This window comes from Zosterops lateralis (assembly GCF_965231275.1).
Source record: "Zosterops lateralis genome assembly, chromosome: 1".
NCBI lineage: Eukaryota > Metazoa > Chordata > Aves > Passeriformes > Zosteropidae > Zosterops > Zosterops lateralis.
Window position 1 is genome coordinate 56,265,967 of NC_139762.1, and position 17,405 is coordinate 56,283,371.

At 38.8% G+C, this 17,405-nt stretch overlaps 1 protein-coding gene across 4 annotated transcripts in view; it reads left to right on the forward strand.

The window, feature by feature from the left end:
- Positions 1–17,405, forward strand: part of PDE1C (phosphodiesterase 1C) — a 131,968-nt gene that overhangs the window by 92,925 nt on the left and 21,638 nt on the right. For all 4 annotated transcript variants that reach the window (XM_083868121.1, XM_083868122.1, XM_083868124.1 and 1 more), the window contains 5 exons: positions 856–957; positions 2,289–2,409; positions 10,549–10,630; positions 14,064–14,184; positions 15,330–15,505. In XM_083868121.1, the coding sequence (XP_083724247.1) occupies positions 856–957; positions 2,289–2,409; positions 10,549–10,630; positions 14,064–14,184; positions 15,330–15,505 (602 nt within the window). The remainder of the gene's footprint in view (positions 1–855; positions 958–2,288; positions 2,410–10,548; positions 10,631–14,063; positions 14,185–15,329; positions 15,506–17,405) is intronic.

The following is a 17,405-nucleotide window of genomic DNA, read 5'->3' on the forward strand; positions in this document are numbered from 1 at the left end:
AACACCTCCCCAACCAGTTTCAACAGATGGAAACAGAATACACATTTTTGGTTACACATTGCAAAACAAGACACTGTCTCAGGGCACAATAGAGCAAGGCAAGTGTTAAAAAGAACTGGAAGGACATGAAAATACATGAGTAAGAGTTGTAGTGATTGGGCATCTTTTACTCTAAGAGGAGAGAGAGAATATAGCAGGCTAAAAAGGAAAAAAACCTCCAAACCTGAAAATAACCCCCCTAAACCAAAGCAAAGCAAAGTATACCAAAAAGCCCTAAAGTTTTTATTTCTGTTCAGAGCAAACTTGATAATGAATTCCTTGAGGTGTGCCAAGCCTGTCAGTTTAGTGTATTCCATGGTTTACTGCAAGCAGGGAAGTAGGGCAGGTTCTCAAATGTCCTTATTTCATATATGCATCATATATACTAGGTGATTTTTTAATGTGGTGATTTTCCACCTTTAAGTCAACTTTAAACATGCATATCGACCAGTTAAATCAAGTTACCTGATTCTGAGGCTTTAAACAATTTTCCCCTTCCTTCTAAGAATGCCCTAGAAAACAATTTTAGAAGTTTGTGCTTAATTGAAAAAGGAGTACTAATACCAATGTGCTCTTCAGAAAACATGTAATATTTCTCTTACCAAGGATTAGCCACGTGGCTTCATTTGCATCCCTCCCATTTCTGTGTTTGTGCAGAAAATCCTTCATCCTCTTCCCTATCTTTGAAAGAGGAATAAAGAGTTACATACACAGGCATTGTTGTCAATAATTTGCAGATAACAAACTGGAGCATGTCTGATGCTACTTTTTGTGCTTTTCTTTCCTTGCTGCTCTCATTGTGATGCTATCCAAAAGGGAATTTAGAGCTCTAGTCATTGAGATGGTGTTGGCTACTGATATGTCCTGTCACTTCCAGCAAATCAAAGCTATGAAGAATGCTTTGCAGCAACCAGAAGGGTGAGTCACTTCACAACATAGTGCAATGAGGGGACTGCATTTCAGCTGGTGCTTTGCCAATGTGTTTAACTTCGAAAGCACCTCTCCAGAGGCCCTCTCTTTCTTTGCTATCTATAGCAATTTTCTTTCTGCTGATGAATTCTGAATTAATTCACTTAGGGAGGATGAGCACATGCCACTATGCACATCTATATTCTGTGGTGGTGGCCCAAAGCTTTCAAATGTCACCATTGTTGGGACCAGCCTCACTGGGTATTTCCCTGGTGGATAACATCAAGGACATGATTCATTAGAGTGACCTCTAGAACTGAGTATGACTTAAGGTTGTAAGACCTGCAGAACATAACTTACATTTTGTCCTTATGAAGATGGTATCAGCTGTCACCCCTGAAAGGGGCCTGCTTCATGACCAGAGATCAGAGGAAAATTTGAGATCCACTGAGGCAAGGACTAGAAAATAGCAGATGAAGCAGTATGGGGGAAGCCTTTTCTTCTTCCCAGTATGCCACTGGAAGCTGTTATATTTTATCCACAGCTCTTCCCAAAAAATTCCTTCTAGATTGCTCTGAGTGATGGTCAGGTTTTCATCCTGGACACAGTTATGTCCAGAGCCTCCCAGAATTATACCTGTATCAGAATTACACCTATATAAGAATTACACCTGTATCAGAGCAGGGTGTGGCTAGCCACCTGATCCCCTCAGAAGCTACAACTTTTTCAACCATTTTGGATATCCAAAAAGCAGAATTAAAAAATGAGAACATTCATACCAAGAAAGCATTATTTACTGGCTTCTTGGGCTAGCCTCTTAGGTTATGGTTGTAAGAAATCACCAGCATTTTTTTCTGTGAAATCAGGATTCCCTTCTGTATTTACACAAGTTTTCTATCAGTTATTTTGTAGACTTATCAGAGCCCCAGAGATCCCCACAGCTCATTACAGTGGGATGATAGGGACCATCTTCTCTTCTAAGCTGCATAAAATACAGCAGTGATGAAATGGGCAACAGAGCAGCTCTTCAAGACTGCTAGTGTAGGCAAGCAAGCCTGGAAAGTTGCCGAGCAAGGCTGTGCAGGTGTTTTTTTTTTTTTTTTTTTTTTTTTTTTTTTTTTTTTTTCATTTCTTAGTACCTCTTTTAAAACAGGAATCATGTATGTTGAAGAAAAAAGACAGTAGTTCAGAATTGTCTGATTTTGTGATCAGAGAAACCACTTCAAAATATCCTGGTCAAAGATTCTAATTACCTTATTTTCCTGTAGGTAAGATTTTTTTTTTGTCAATCTTCCCTGCAAGAGCAGATAATTAACTTTTTTGATCCTTTCGGTTTTCAGAATTGACAAGCCAAAAGCCTTATCACTGTTATTACATACAGCAGATATCAGTCATCCAGCCAAGGACTGGGATCTCCATCATCGCTGGACCATGTGTCTGCTAGAGGAGTTCTTCAGACAGGTAAAGCTAGGGGAGTTCTTTTCTTGTCTGCAGTTGAAAGGGAGTGTGTAGAATTGGTTAAGGAAGTAGGGAAATATTAACACAGGTATGTCCCTTTTCTCTGATGCTTTTAAGAATCTCCTAAATGGTATGAATCTTTCTCCTCTAGAACCATTAGCACTGGCTGGTATGCCTCTTAGAAAGCTAGTGTCTGATACATTCCCTATAGATATAAAAATTATCTACATAGTAGAAATACTAATTTGGAAAGCTAATATGTCTTTCAAATTAGGAAAATATGGAATATATGTCACTCTACTTAGCTCTAGAACCATAAAACCATGTTTGTGTAGCTGTACTTTATAGAACTCTACTTACATTGTTGTGATGGATGTGAAAAAGGCTTACTTTGCCCTTACTTTAAAAGTAAACTAATCAAAATTATAGTTCATAGTGGACCACCTGTTGACAGACCCACAAATCTAGACAAATCATTGAGCTCTGTGTGATGGTTACAAGGTTCTCAAGTGATTAATAAAAATCATTGAAAGAATTAATTTAAAAAAAAAAGGAAAAAGAAAAAGTAAAAGCAAACAGATCACTTAAGGAGTGTACAGGATACTTTTCCCCACTATGAATTACTAACCTAAACAGTGCTAGCACTTAAGTGCTTATTTTCCTTGCAAAGTCCAATAACTTCATGTTCTATAGTAAATCTAAATGCAAAACAGAAAAATGACAATCCTTTAAAAGTTCTGACAATTTAAAAAAAATAGTGTCTGTTTTTAAAGACACTGAAGTAATCCAGTTCTTTTTACAAGGATATTGCAAAAATTTGCTTTGAAATGAATACTTTAGTTTGTTTTTGAAACCAAGAATCATTTTACTGAGTGGAAGCAGATATGATAGCTCATACCTGCAACTGATTCTGTCTTGCCACACAGGAGGCTCATGCAAGTAGGATGATTTTAACATGAATTTTAGGGGATAATCCGTGCATATTTATGCTTTTCTAGCTCAAAGTTATACTAGATGTGTGCATGACTAGATGTATACATGACTGCCAAAGACTTGTGAAGAAATTAAGATTACCTCACATTAAGATGTGAGAGCACAAAACCTCCAAGTTTTGAATTTTTTTTACACATGTAATGAAGACAAAACTATTATTTTATGTATTTAAATGAGTATTTTAATTACAGCCAACAAAGTCTACTTTAGTTTTGTAAGGAAAATAACAACACTTTTAGATGAAGCTATATATAAAACCCACATTACAATTCCAAATCCAGATGCAGTATTAATTTCCTGTTCAGGAAAACCATTAAGCTTAACATGAAGCATAGATTTGTATTCTTTGAAGTTATTCAGTACTAGATCAATGAGTACATCCCTACTTGATATTAGAAGAAAAGCACACACACTTCTCACAAATTGATGTCCTAGTTCTGGCCAGGACAGTGTTAAGTTTTGCAGTAGCCAGGAGGTGGCATGGCTAGAACATGGAGGTTATTCTATTCCATCCACCTTTATTTTCCAGGGATGGAGGAATGGCTGTCTTTTGGGTTGGGGTGGTGTTGGGTGAGCATTGGCATCTGAATCAGTTCTTCTCTCTTGAGCTTTCTTATCTTATTGCTGTTTTCAGTAGATTATTGTTATTTCAATTGCTAATCTTTACCTTTTGTGCCTCCAATTGTCCTCTCCATCCCACTGAAGGGGGAGGGGGAGGGAAGGGGGAAGAGAGGAGTAAGTGAGTGGAACATGGTTTGGAAGTTTTGGTGGGAGCACTAAATTGAAGAATAACATTCCTAAACCAAAACAACCTAGTTTGGCACCCACTGTTGGACTCAAACAGTTGAGTTAACAACAGATGTGGTCACAGAGTGTTGGAAATTAATTTGATCTAAGCATTATTTTTAGTATGTATGGAGCCACTGGTCACAGTGTTGCTTGGTCTGTTCACAAGGTTGTGGTACCTAATCCTGGTAGTGAAGCCACACAACTGGGATCCCTGTCCCGGGATGTGGGCATTGGCAAAGGGATTGGGAAGAGGACAGAAACTCTTAGCCTCTGGAGCAACTCCAATCAAATGTAAGAGAAAGGTATTAATTCTCACAAGTATGTCCTGGTGGTGTGGTCAAGCAGGGGGAAAGCTGTTGAGAAATGTATCCAGTACCTGAGAGAATTAGCTGTGCTGGTAGTAACCTATGAGGATTCAAATAACAAACAGTCCCTTGTAGAATCAGATCAGGTCCAGCTTGCACAATCCATGTGGCAGAAATTTGTATGCAGCACACCATTGTGGTACACCAACTCATTAGCATTGATGTCAATGAAAGAAAGATAACAAAGAGGGCTTTACATTGGTGATCCATCTCTACATCTTCATGTGATGTACTACTACACTACTATGGTAATATGAAATGATTTTTTTCCTTCCTGATTGTAGACAGACTCAAAAGATTCAAGCATGTTTGAGAGGAAATGTCCTGTGCCCCTCCAATATGGACCACAGTCTCTGTTATTGGAAGCATACACTCACTGGCATGAGAGAAAGGGCACACATCTCGAGATAACATGTAGTTTTACTAGACCACAGAGAAGACATGAGAAAGTGGGATGGAAAATCCACCTCTGTCCTAGCAGCACAGGTGTGTGAGTTGAGAGGAAGGACAACCACCACAGAAAATTCTTCAAGCATAAATGCTGCTTCCATTTCCAGTGGGCAAGCTGTCAGACACAATGGAAGGACTGAATGTTATTTTTGTTGCTCTTGAAGTGACCTCAAGGTCATATTTACAAGACATGAACAATGACTACTGTGACTAGGACTAGAGGAGCTCTGCCTCCAGCAGGATGAAAGTGACAACCCAATCTATTGGACTGTGTGGCTCTGATGGCTTGGTGCATCAGACCTGGAAGAGTATAAGGCTTTAGTTCACACTGGCACAGAACATATCCTGATGCCATCAAGATCTCTAGGGGCAGAACCTATGCTTCTGTGGCAGCAGGGGGATCCCAACAGATGACTGTAACTGGAAGTTATAGTGAGCTTGACTCGGAACAAAAGGCAGAAACACCCCAATTCTGATTGGTCCAGAGGCCCCGTGTACCTTTGGCATAGATTAACTCAGGAGAGGGTATTTCAAAGACCCAAGAGGGATTGTTGGGCTTTTGGGATAGCTACTGTGGACATAGAGGAAATCAGACAGCTGAATACTTTGCCTGGTCTTTTTGAGGACCCTTCTACTGTGGGACTGCTAAAGGTGGAAGAACAACAGGTACTGATCACATCCACAACAGTGCATCATCAACAATACTGCACCAACTGGGTCTCTGTGATCCTCATCCATGAGACAATTCATGAACTGAAGAGCCAGGGAGTGGTCAGCAAGATTCACTCACTCTTCAATAGCCTCATATGGCCACTGAATAAGTCCAGTGGAGACTGACAGTGGACTACTGTTTCCTGAAAAGAGTCACGCTACCACTGAGAGCTGCTGTGATGGATATGTTGGAACTTGAGGATGATCTGTAGTCCAAGGCAGCAAAATGGTGCCACCATGTGCATTGTCAAGAGAGTGCAGACCACAGTTTGCTTTTTCCTGGAGGGGTGTCCCATACTCATGGAACTGATGGCCCCAGGAGTAGAAGCACAGCCCTACTATTTGTAATGAACTGATCCAGACTGAACTTGAAGAGGATGGAGCTCCAGAACACTGGCAACATGTTGATGCCATTATTGTGTGGCGTGACACAACCGAGAGAGTTTTTTGAAAAAAAGAAAATAATCTATATCCTCCTGAAGGTTGATTTTACCATAAAGCAATGTCAAGGGACCTGACCAGGAATATCACTTTTTAGGAGTAAAATAGTAAGATGGATATAATCAGATTCCAGTGGACATGGTCAGCAAAATAGCAGCTGTGTCCCCACCAGCTGGCGGACTTAACCATGGATCATATCCCTCGAGTTATCCACAACTGTGAAATATGCACTGCAGTCAAGCAGGCCAAGTGGATAAAGTCTCTGTGTTATGGGGGACAATGGTTGAAATATAAATATGAGGAGGCCTGGGAGATTGATTACATCACACTCTCTCAACCCACCAAAAACTAACCACTAAGTACATAGTACTTAGAGTGGTAGAAACACCAGATGTTCTCTATGCCTCATGCCTCTGTGCCTCTGGCCTTTAATGCCATCTTGGGCCTTGAAAAACAAGTTCTGTGGCAACATGACACCCCAGAAAGAATTGAGTCAGACAATAGGACTCATTTTAAAAATCACTTCATAGACACCTGGACTAGAGAGCATGGTATGGAGTGGGTGTATCATATTTACTATTGTGCACCAGCCTCTGGGAATATTAAATGGTACAATGGGCTGCTAAAAACCATATTGAAAGCCATAGGTGGTGGGACATTCAAACATTGGGATCTACATTTTGTGGATGCCATTTGGTTATTCCACACTAGAGGTTCCAGTAATAGAGCTCCCCCTGTGCAATTAAAACTTCCACATACTGTAGAAGGGGACAAAGTCCCTGTGGTGCATATGAGGAATATGCTTGGAAAAATAGTTTGTCTTAGTCCCACCTCAAGCAAATGTGGGATTGTTTTGCTCAAGAATCTGGGTGCACTTGGTGTGTAATGCAGAGTAACGGGGAAACATTATGTATACTTCAAAGGGTTTTGATTTTTGGGTGAGAACAGTCTAATGTTGAATTGTATAATATTGGCTGCTGAATGACACTGCCACTGTATGCCATAAACACCTTGAACAATGGATATGGAGTGCTCCAGATACATCAGTCATGATCTCCGGATGCAACTTGCAACCACCCAACACTACACCAGCCCTTCTGCCCTGGAAGACACCTAGGACAGATAGAACCCACAGTTATAGACTAAATAAACTCAACAGAAATCTTGGAGGGATGGCCATTGACTACAAAAATGATAATAGTGCTTGTAAATACACACACACACACACATATATATATATATGTGTGTATAGTTGGAAAGTGTAGGATCTGGGCATAATACATATAGTAGAGAGTAAGGGGTGGGTACTGTCCTGGTTCTGAACAGAACAGGGTAATTTTTACAGCAGCCAGAGGTGGCATGGCTAGAACCCAGAGTTTATTCTATACCACTTCACATAATTTTCCTGGGATGGGGGAAGAGCTTTCTTCTGGGTTGGGATGGTGTGGTGACAGTCAGGTTGGGCTCCATGCTGAGCCATCTGCATGTGAATCACCTGCCATTCTCTTGTAAAATTTTGCTATTCATATTGTTGCTATTACTTTTTTATTTTCTTATCGCATTAATGCTTCTGGGAGATTGTTCTTAAGTTATGGTCTGTATCTTTTTTATGCCTTCAATTCTCCTTTCCAACCCACTGAAGGGGTAGGCGAATGGCTAATGAGGAGTGAGTGAGCGAGTAGTGCATGGTTTTGAGGATTTTAGTAGGAGCACTAAATTGGAGAATATCATCCTTAAACCATGATATCGAGAACTACTAATAACTAAGGGGACTATGGTTGTGAGGAACTTGCTTGACCTAGGATTGGATATTTATTCCTTATGGTCACTTATTGCAGACCCTTCTGTCCCCTCCCCTTCCCTCCCCTTCCCTCCTCTCCTTGTCTTTCCTTTTGTTCTTCAGAGACATAAAGCCTGACTTGACCTATATCAGAAAAGATCCCCAGCTCTGTTCATTTCCCAGTATTTTCAGATGTGACATGACACAGTCTTCATACACCAAGTGACCATGTTGTAGGTGTGAAAGATTCTAAGTACAATACTGGGTTTTTTTATGTTCAACATCTATGAGCATCTCTTAAAGCAAACATCTTCCGTTAATTAATTAGTTCTACTAATTTTAGCTAGCCATTGGGGAGCTGCTCAAACAGCTTAAAAAACAAGTGTCTCTCTGAGCAGTCACAAAGACAGGCAGGTGTTCTATTCCAAGACAATTAGCTACTGTGTTTTTTAGGAGGTCTAAGGAGTAAGAGAAGAATTATGAACAGGCAATGAGAGATTTTTTTTTCTGAGTGACACAGCTAATAGAGTAAAGGAATGTTACTTGGAAATATCTCTGTGTTTAGTTTGTGTTTCACCCAGATATTTGTATATCAGGCTCCTAACATAAATCAGAATTGTTTTTCAGTAGATGGATACTATTGTTTGTTGTTCTGCACAAAATCCTAGCAGAACTTGTACCCCCCTTTTATGTATGTTATAATAAAAATATAACAATAATTCAGCTCTTTTTATATCCATAGAAGCTTTTCTCTGCTTAGTTTCCTGAATATTTTAGCTTCTATTTGATATTAGTCAGAACACTGGTAAGAAGTTCATCACAATTAAAGTGAGCTGCTAATTTAAGTAAATGATTTTACAGTATATTTAACAGGCCATTTAAATTTGAATGCTCTGTGGGGAGTACTGCAGCTGTATCATCCTATACATCTTCTCAACGTAAAGCAATGTTATAGAGTGACTGAATTAAATTAAAGGGCCTTTTGAAACATGTGACTTGAAAGACTGGAAAACTGGGAAATATGGGGTTATAACACTTGATCTTCTATCATCTTGTGATGCTAGAAAAGGACTTTTAGTTCTATGGGCTGGTAGGCATGTTTGGACTTATGTAGTTAAAATGTAAATGTAATCTAAAAGTAATGTGAAATGTCATATTCACAGCAACATGTTGGAAGGAAGCTGAAGGATCATCTGGTCCAACCTTTCTTGGCAAAAGCACAGTCTAGTTAAAATAATCCAGCACTCTATCCAGCTGGATCTTAAAAGTGTTCAATGCTGGGAAATACATCACTCCCCTGAGGAGATAATTTTAATGGCTGATCTCATTGTGAAATTTTATCCTGTGTCTAATCAGAATCTCTTCAGGAATAACTTGTATCCATTACCCCATATTTTTTATGTGCCTCCTTGTAAATTGGGGGTCTCCATCTTCTTTGTAGCCACCCTTTAAATACTAGAACATGGTTATAAGGTGTCTTTTAAGTTTTCATTTCTCAAGGCTTAACAAACGCAGTTCTCTCAGTCCTTTCTTACATGAAAGGCTTCCCAGTTGCTTCATCATCCCAGTATCTGTTCTCTTGACTGTCTCCGGCCTATCCACTTCTTTTTTTGCTTGGGGAAACCAAATCTGAATACTGTATTCCAGTTGTGGCCTTGCAGGTGCTGAGTAGAGTGGAATTTCATTATCTCTGCTAGTGATGCCCTGCTCGATGCAGCCCACCATTCTGTTGTTTTCTTCACCAGAGCACCACAGTGTTCACTCGTATTAGCTTGCTGTCCAACAGGACCTTTAGGTCCTTTTCCACAGAGTTGCTCCCCAGCTGGGTTGTTCCCAGCCTGTGTTGTGATCCTGGATTATGTTTTCCCAGGTGTATGACTTGGGTCCAGTATTGACTGCAGGAGTATCCTGCCTGTGACAGATTGCTAGTTTGAAAAGAAGCTATTTATCACCACTTCCTGTCAGGCTGGGGCTTGTCAGCCAGTTCCTCACCTGCTGCATGGACCACTTGTCTATACTATGACACATCAGTTTCTTTAGGAGGAGGCTATTGGAAACCATTGCAAAAGCCTTAGAGAAATCCAGGTAGACAATGTCCACAGCTTGTCCCACATCAACCAAGCAGGTTACTTTCTCAGAGAAAACTGTTAGCATTTTCTTTGGAAAAATATGCTAATCTGCATCCAGCCAGCCTTATCTGAAAGACTAAAAAAGATGTGTAAAGAAGTGCAAGCCCTGAAAAACCAGTCCTAACACTGGTGTTTTCTCATGAAAGATTTGCTCTGAGAACTGAGTTCTCAGGAGAGCTGTAGTGAGAAGCATTCTTGTGCTCAAGTGGTTTTTAGTTGATGCATAGAAGTACCAAGCAAGCAGGGAAAGTTCTAATAAAAAGTCACTGGAATCAAGATGCTTAATTCACCAACCTCTCCTTGGGCTACAGCTTTTCCAGTGAGACTCAAAGTCTCCACAATTTATGTTTAAAAACCCCAATCTAAGCAAATCCAAACTTAATTAAAGAAAGTAAAATGAGAGGCTTTGACAGTTGTGACATAATATATGAAAAGTGCAATGTGTCTTGTCTTTTTAAAATTTCTTCTCATTTTTTTTCTCCAGGGTGACAAAGAAGCAGAACTAGGGCTGCCCTTCTCTCCTCTGTGTGATCGGAAATCTACTATGGTTGCTCAGTCTCAAATAGGTATGTCCCTTTTGGTGCATGCGAAGTCGCATCTTAAAAGAAAAATTTCATCTTCTCAGTAGTGCCAAGTTCCTAGTGTTCTCATCATTTGGAATTATGTTAAAGAGAGGAAATTAGGCACAATGACATTATTTTCCCCAGATCAACCATTCAAAGAGAAGCCATTAAATTTATAGTGATGGTTCCACACCAAATTACCTCTGATCTGCCTCTGATATGGTTCTCTGATCTCTGAACTATTACCTGGTTATGACACTTACTCCATGATTTTGTGAGCTGTGAAGACAGGGCACATGAGATAACGTGAATGAGTGTCGGTGTACATGAAAGTGTAATGTCAGTTCCTTTGATGACCTGGACAAAAAATGTATTCCTTTCACCCTTTCTCTCCCAATGCTTTAAACCAACCCTAATTTTTCAATGAAGCCAAGCAACTACCAAACCTTTTTATGTTGCACCTATTCAGAAAAAGAGATCTTTTTACAGACTTACCAACCGCACTTTCTCTACCTCTTCTTCAGTTACTGAGTTAAAAAGTAAGGGAAGGATGAGGCAACAAGACTCACATTCAGCGGAAGAAAAAGAAGGGCTAAGTGAAGTAAAACTGTTCAGGGGACTTGACACAATGAAGAGAACATGGGAAAGGTGGATTTGTGGGTGGATTTTTATACTTTGGAAGTAAGCGAAGTAGATAGAAAGAACATGTTCCAACCTCAGCTGGAGGATAGGTAGCCAAATGGAGTTAAAAAAGGGAAAGATAACATGGATGCTAAAATTGAGATAACTGATAAAAACAGAAAGACAGAAAACATATAAAGAAAGCAAACAAAAAATTTGAAGCAAGAAATTTCTCTCAAAGAATGAAACAAAGATTTCCTGGAAACCCTACTTTCCTAGCAAAGTACAGATTCACATCTTTGGCTAAGAGCTGTTTCTGTTTAAAATTATTTCATTGTTCATGGTAGGCAAGCCATTATCTCAGAGACAGCATCCCAGATTTTTCTGGCGTTGGAAGTTTAGAAAATTCACCTAAGAATCTGAGTTTGAAGTGCCCTATACAAGCCTGGCCTGGTTACCAGACTGGTAGCATTTACTCCTCTGGAACAATGGCCTACCATACAACTGTGTGTTCTGCCAGTAGACTGGTGGAGGAAAGCAGCAATAAACATAAAGTATGACAATCTCAGCTAAAACTCACATTGAAGACTCCTGGACATAGGCTTATTGCTGTTCATCATGCCCATTCTATTGAAGGAGAAAAAGGATGATAAACTAGTCATTAGTATTAATAGGTTTTAAAACTCAGGCTCATTCTTTGATATTCAGGGGTTTAAGTAACAAACTAAATTTCTGTCTTTAAATCTAAGTGTCTTCAGGTAAAGAGTAAGAGCATACAACAAGGGAGGAGACATGAGAATATGACAAAAGTTACACAATTTTTAATAAAGTCCTAATTTCTTTTTCTACAACAGCAGATTATGATTCCAACTTTATTATAATCCAAATTTTAAGATAACATAGTTGAATAACTTATTAATGTTATAGGGAATAGAGGAAAAATGCTACTTATCAAAGAAAAGTTGTTGTATGCATTTGAATTTGTTTACCTGTGGCCCCTTTTGGCACCTCTGCTCCTCTTTGTTGATGAGATGCAAGACCACTCACAGGGAAAACTAGATTCTTAAACACAACAGTTTAATGTGTTTATGTGCAGCTGTTCAGTAGCTCACGAAACAGATCCCACTGTCTTGCTGCTGAAGTTAGTGATATATTCATGTGTCTGATATCAGAGATTTACATGTCTCAGGCTTGTTAGTGGAGAGGGAGAAAATGGCAGTGATATTACTTGCTGAGCAGAATGCAAGATACTATGACTTAGATTTCTTTGGTCATTAAGAGGTAAATAAGGTTTTGAGTGAAGGGGAATAGAAAACACATATAGACAGACAGAGACACAAATGTGTAAATCAAGTTCTTATCATTCTTAGGATTCCTTTGGTACTCTTAACACTGTTCTCAGTCAGTAAAATTTTCAGTGCTTAAAAAAATTATATGAAATTTTCTGGGACTATCTGGGTTGTGATCTAGCCTACAATTTCCTGTTCAAGATTTATACTGTATGCATTTCTGATTAACTACCTGGGAATTCTTTTTTCCTAAATTTTAATAGGTAAGACTGACCCAGGGTTATGGAGGCACATGATTCACATGTTCACATAAAACTGCACGTGTCTCCAGATTTACAGAATGTTATTTGAAAGTGGCATGAAAATACAACAAAAATTCCATCCTTTTAGAAATGTAACAAAAATATGAGGAGGGAAATCAAACTAGGAGGATGCTCAACTGCTTTGTATTCAAGATGTGGATTGAAGCATCTGTGAATTCAAGTGCCTGAACCACATGATCTCTTCTTTTATTGTTCAATTATGACCTACAATCACCAGTGCCATAGAAACATATCATGATCTGGTCAGAGAAATTGCAATATTATTAATGAATAATTAATTGTTAATTAATTATTCATTAATAATGATAATTTAAAATATCTAAAAATTGTAATAGTAGGGATTTATAACAGCAATAATTGTAACCTGGATTCCAGTGTGCCTTAGGAGGGACTAAGGATTTCACTGTTTTCTTGGCTACCTGCAGCACTAAGTAATTTCATAAATGAAGTGCTAAAAGAATTAGGGAGATATGTAACCTACTAAAAGCTACTCACTTCCACATTTTATTAATGCAATTTGGATTTTCCTTCATCTTGTGACCTTATGGTCACAAGACCTTAGGGCTCTTCAGTCTGCACTTCCCAACATTCAGATCAGAGCCATATTCATCTCTGTCAAGCTGTATACTGAAATAGAAAATATTTAGTTGGTTTTTTTTTTTCCCTTTGTTTTTTTAATATTATAAAATGTGGGAAAAGCATATAGATCTATTTTATTATAAACAAGAAAAAGCTGGCCCAGCTCTGAGGAGAGAAAATTCACAGCAACATATTGATATGCCGTAAGGGTGGTTTAAGCTTACTGGTATTATTACTGTAATAATTATTTTCTTCTTTGAGAAAGTTCTTTGAAGGTAAAGTTTACTTTTAGTTTTATCTAAATCGACTAGGAATTTGACTTCAGTATCACACTACTCTTTTTATAAAACTCTTGATGAGTCTGTTTATGTTCTGATTTGCCAGGGTTTCTTTCCAATGCTTAATTAGGTACATGCATGCTGTACTGAGGGTCTTGGGTCAGGGATTAAAGTATAACTCAGTTTTCCCTTTCTAGGATTTTCCCTTTCTGATATTTGCCTATCCCTCTTTCAAGTTATATTTTTTTTACTGTCATTTACAGTGTGGTTGTCTGTATTCACTGGAGCAGGGACTCCACATAAATCCTCCTCTTGCCTATTTAACTCTGCTTGTGTTTCTGCTCAGGTTTCATTGACTTCATTGTGGAACCCACCTTTACTGTGCTGACCGACATGACAGAGAAAATTGTGACTCCACTAATTGATGAAGCTTCCCACTCTGGCATGTCTGGATTTAGGCGTTCCAGGTGAAAAACCTTGCATCCTCTCCCTTCACTCTGTATGAGCTGCCATTGCAATCAACTGTCCTGGTTTTCCCCCTCTTTCTTGTGGCTTAAAGACCCGTATCTGCACTGTCAACACTGTAGCTCACCTCTTGAGGTGACTTTGTGCAGGGAAGGTCCAGCCTGGAGGAGGTCCAAGAGGGAGGAGGGTGGCATCGAGTCATACCTTCTAAGGCAAGGAGCACAAATGGTTGTAGCCATGCAATCAGATACGCTCTCAGTGCTCTCTTAGTCACTGATGTCAGAGAGAGGGCAATGAGAGTAATTGGGAGGCACTTGTTTCTTCATGCCTAGAAGTATAAATGGGATTGAAACATAAATGATGGTTTGAAAGAATAAGCATAATGTTGTGACAGTATTTAGGGTCATGCAAATGTGTGAAGAACCATCACAATTCACCGGGAGCTGAGGTGTAGGAAGTCTTGGCCCATTCAACCCGCATTGCTGTTTTAGAGATACTGCTCTTTTGGTAGTTTAATTGACTACTTATCTTGGGATTCAAATGCCACATGGCTAGTGCTCCCTAGAGTAGAACTATCAAGTCAGGATTCACTCTCCCAGGTGACTTCTTTGCTCTTGGGCAAAGACCAAACACTAAAATATTTCTATATCAGTAACCTTGCTGCCTTTCTTAAAATGTTCCCAATAAAGCATCAAAAGTCAACTGTAGGATCTGTAACAGGAATGAATGCTTGAGCCTCAGCTGAGGTCACTAAGCCCGTGACAGAGACTGACCTGTGTCTAATACCTCCCATTGATGAAATTTAGTAGACTCCTCTTGTGACATTTTTGATTTCTAGAATTGTCTGACTCTCCAGTAATATTTAGGGGGTGGGGATACACAAAAAAAAGTAGTAACAGCATTTTGAGTGATTCTATTTCTTCGTGAGCATGAATAAATAGATGAGGAAAAGAAGCCCTTTATTCCTAATACTGGTTTTTGTTTTAACACTGGTTGGCTTTGGGTAGGAGGGAGAGGAAGGATAAGGGATTCAAACTTAGTTTGTCCAGGGTATCTCTGTTATCTGACTTTTAACTATTATTTTTATTTAGCTATATTTGAGTGTATGGGATGCTGATTTCTTCTGTTTTGTGATATTGTGTCCCAGTTTGAATAACATTAGTTCCTCTGAAGTTGAAAGATCAAGCGCCAAGATCACTGGGTCTGAAGGAAGTGCCTCAGTCAACTGCTCCATACTCTCTGTGGACTTCAAATGTTTTAAAGCCACCTGGACTGAGGTGGTGCAGCAGAACAGGGAGAAATGGAAAGCACAAGCCACCAAAGGTAACAGTCAGGCTTCTTAGTGAAAGAATAAAATTCTGTTGACCTCTTCTTCTTCAAGTTCAATTTCAATCTAACCATTCTCAAACTGTTAGTTTGAAAGAATATATCTATTGAGTTCAACAACCCACTCTAGATTCAGGAAGATAGGAACATTGTGACTCATTTGTGCCTTATATTCTTCTTAGGCAATGTAAGTATACATAATGAAGAGGATGGGAACAATGGGAGGAGAAAAATTTTAAAGGGAATTCCCCTAAAGTCACAAAGCAGACTCAGTGGGTGCAAAAATAGTTGGAACGGTATTTGTAAATATAGGTTTATAAATTGTTAATTGTTGTAATCAGCCAGCCGAGACTCCATTATCTTTATGCAAGAAAATCCAATTCTTTATTTACACAACTCATTTTATACAATTTTTACAGACCTCCTGTGCAACTTTAATTGGTTAATAGCTTTCTTGCCAATTACTCTATTGGTTAGTAAAAGATATTCTACTTGTCCATCAAATCTCTGTATTCTTGGATTGTTTACATATCTTCTATTCTGATTCTCATTGGACAAATCCCTTCTTATTGCAGGTGCATTTGTTCTTCAATTCAAAAACAGGTTGTTGTGCTAATGAGTTCTCATACCACACAAGTTCATTGTTTTCACATGGGAGCTTGCAAATTGCTTAACTACACTTAGAAGAGATGACAGACTAGCTATTAATTTAATAGAGCAGGACTGATTTTATGAGGCCTTTCTTTCATAATTCTTCTATCTGTCTATGACAGTTCATCAGGGTTGAAAGGAGGTGGTAGTTTTAGAGACGGATGGTAGTTGGGGGATAGTTCAGGAAAGAAGGATATTCACTACTCACAGCTGGTTTCATATTTCTGGTGATAACTTGGAAAATTAATTAGGAACTAAGCTGAAAGTGTGTGCGATGTCATTGGTCTGGGAAGGACTGCAAATATTTCAGAAGAATATGAGGGCTGTGTTGATTGAAGGCTGACCAGGGTTCAGTACTGAAAAAAAAATTCCAACGAACACCCCACCACCACTGAAAAAACCCAGCAAAGCAAAGCAATGCTCTCTCTCCACACACACACACTAAGAAAACCCTCAAAAGACTTTGTTTTTAAGACCCCTCTGGCATTGTTCTCATCTTTTCAGCAGTAACAAGGCCTTCAATGATGTTTTGTGTCCAGTTTTAGCCACTGCAATTGACAGAACATACACAAGTTGTAGACAATGCAGAGTACAGCAAAGAAAATTGTGATAACTTGTTTTTAGCTAAGAAAGTGTACAGCTGAAAGCAGATTCTTGAAGACTTCTGCAGCTGCAAAATAAGAAAACTATTTTTTACTCAAATACCTGGACCATCAATAGAAGAAAAAACTGGCAGTTTATTATAGACATTATTATAATGTCTAATACTGGTAAATCTCTATTATTGGAGTTCTTTTGGAAATACTGTGAGCCATCTTTTGAAAATTATTTAGGTATAATTGTCCTTTAGCTCAAGGGTATGGATGATAAGGTATCCTACAACCTCTAGGTGACTTAGACCAGATTTGGAACAAAAGAAAGGAGGAATATTTCACTGATTTTTATTTTCTTCCTGAAATTGTGATACAATTTATTCTCTGATCTGAATGGTTGTTGCTCAATCCCTTACTGATTGGAGTTGTTTTATTTAATATAAATGGAAAGTGTTTGATTTTAATGTATTTTATGGTTGTGACTTTGGGGATTTGGCATAGTTCTCTGAAGTGCCAGAGCAGATTTTTCCTCTCCAACTGAAAGACCTGTCTAAAGGTTCAGGAAATCATGTGTTATTCAAAACAAGTTTTCCTTTGTGATTAAAATTTGCCATTAAGGAAAAACACTTTCTAGGCATTCCATGAAAATGAAA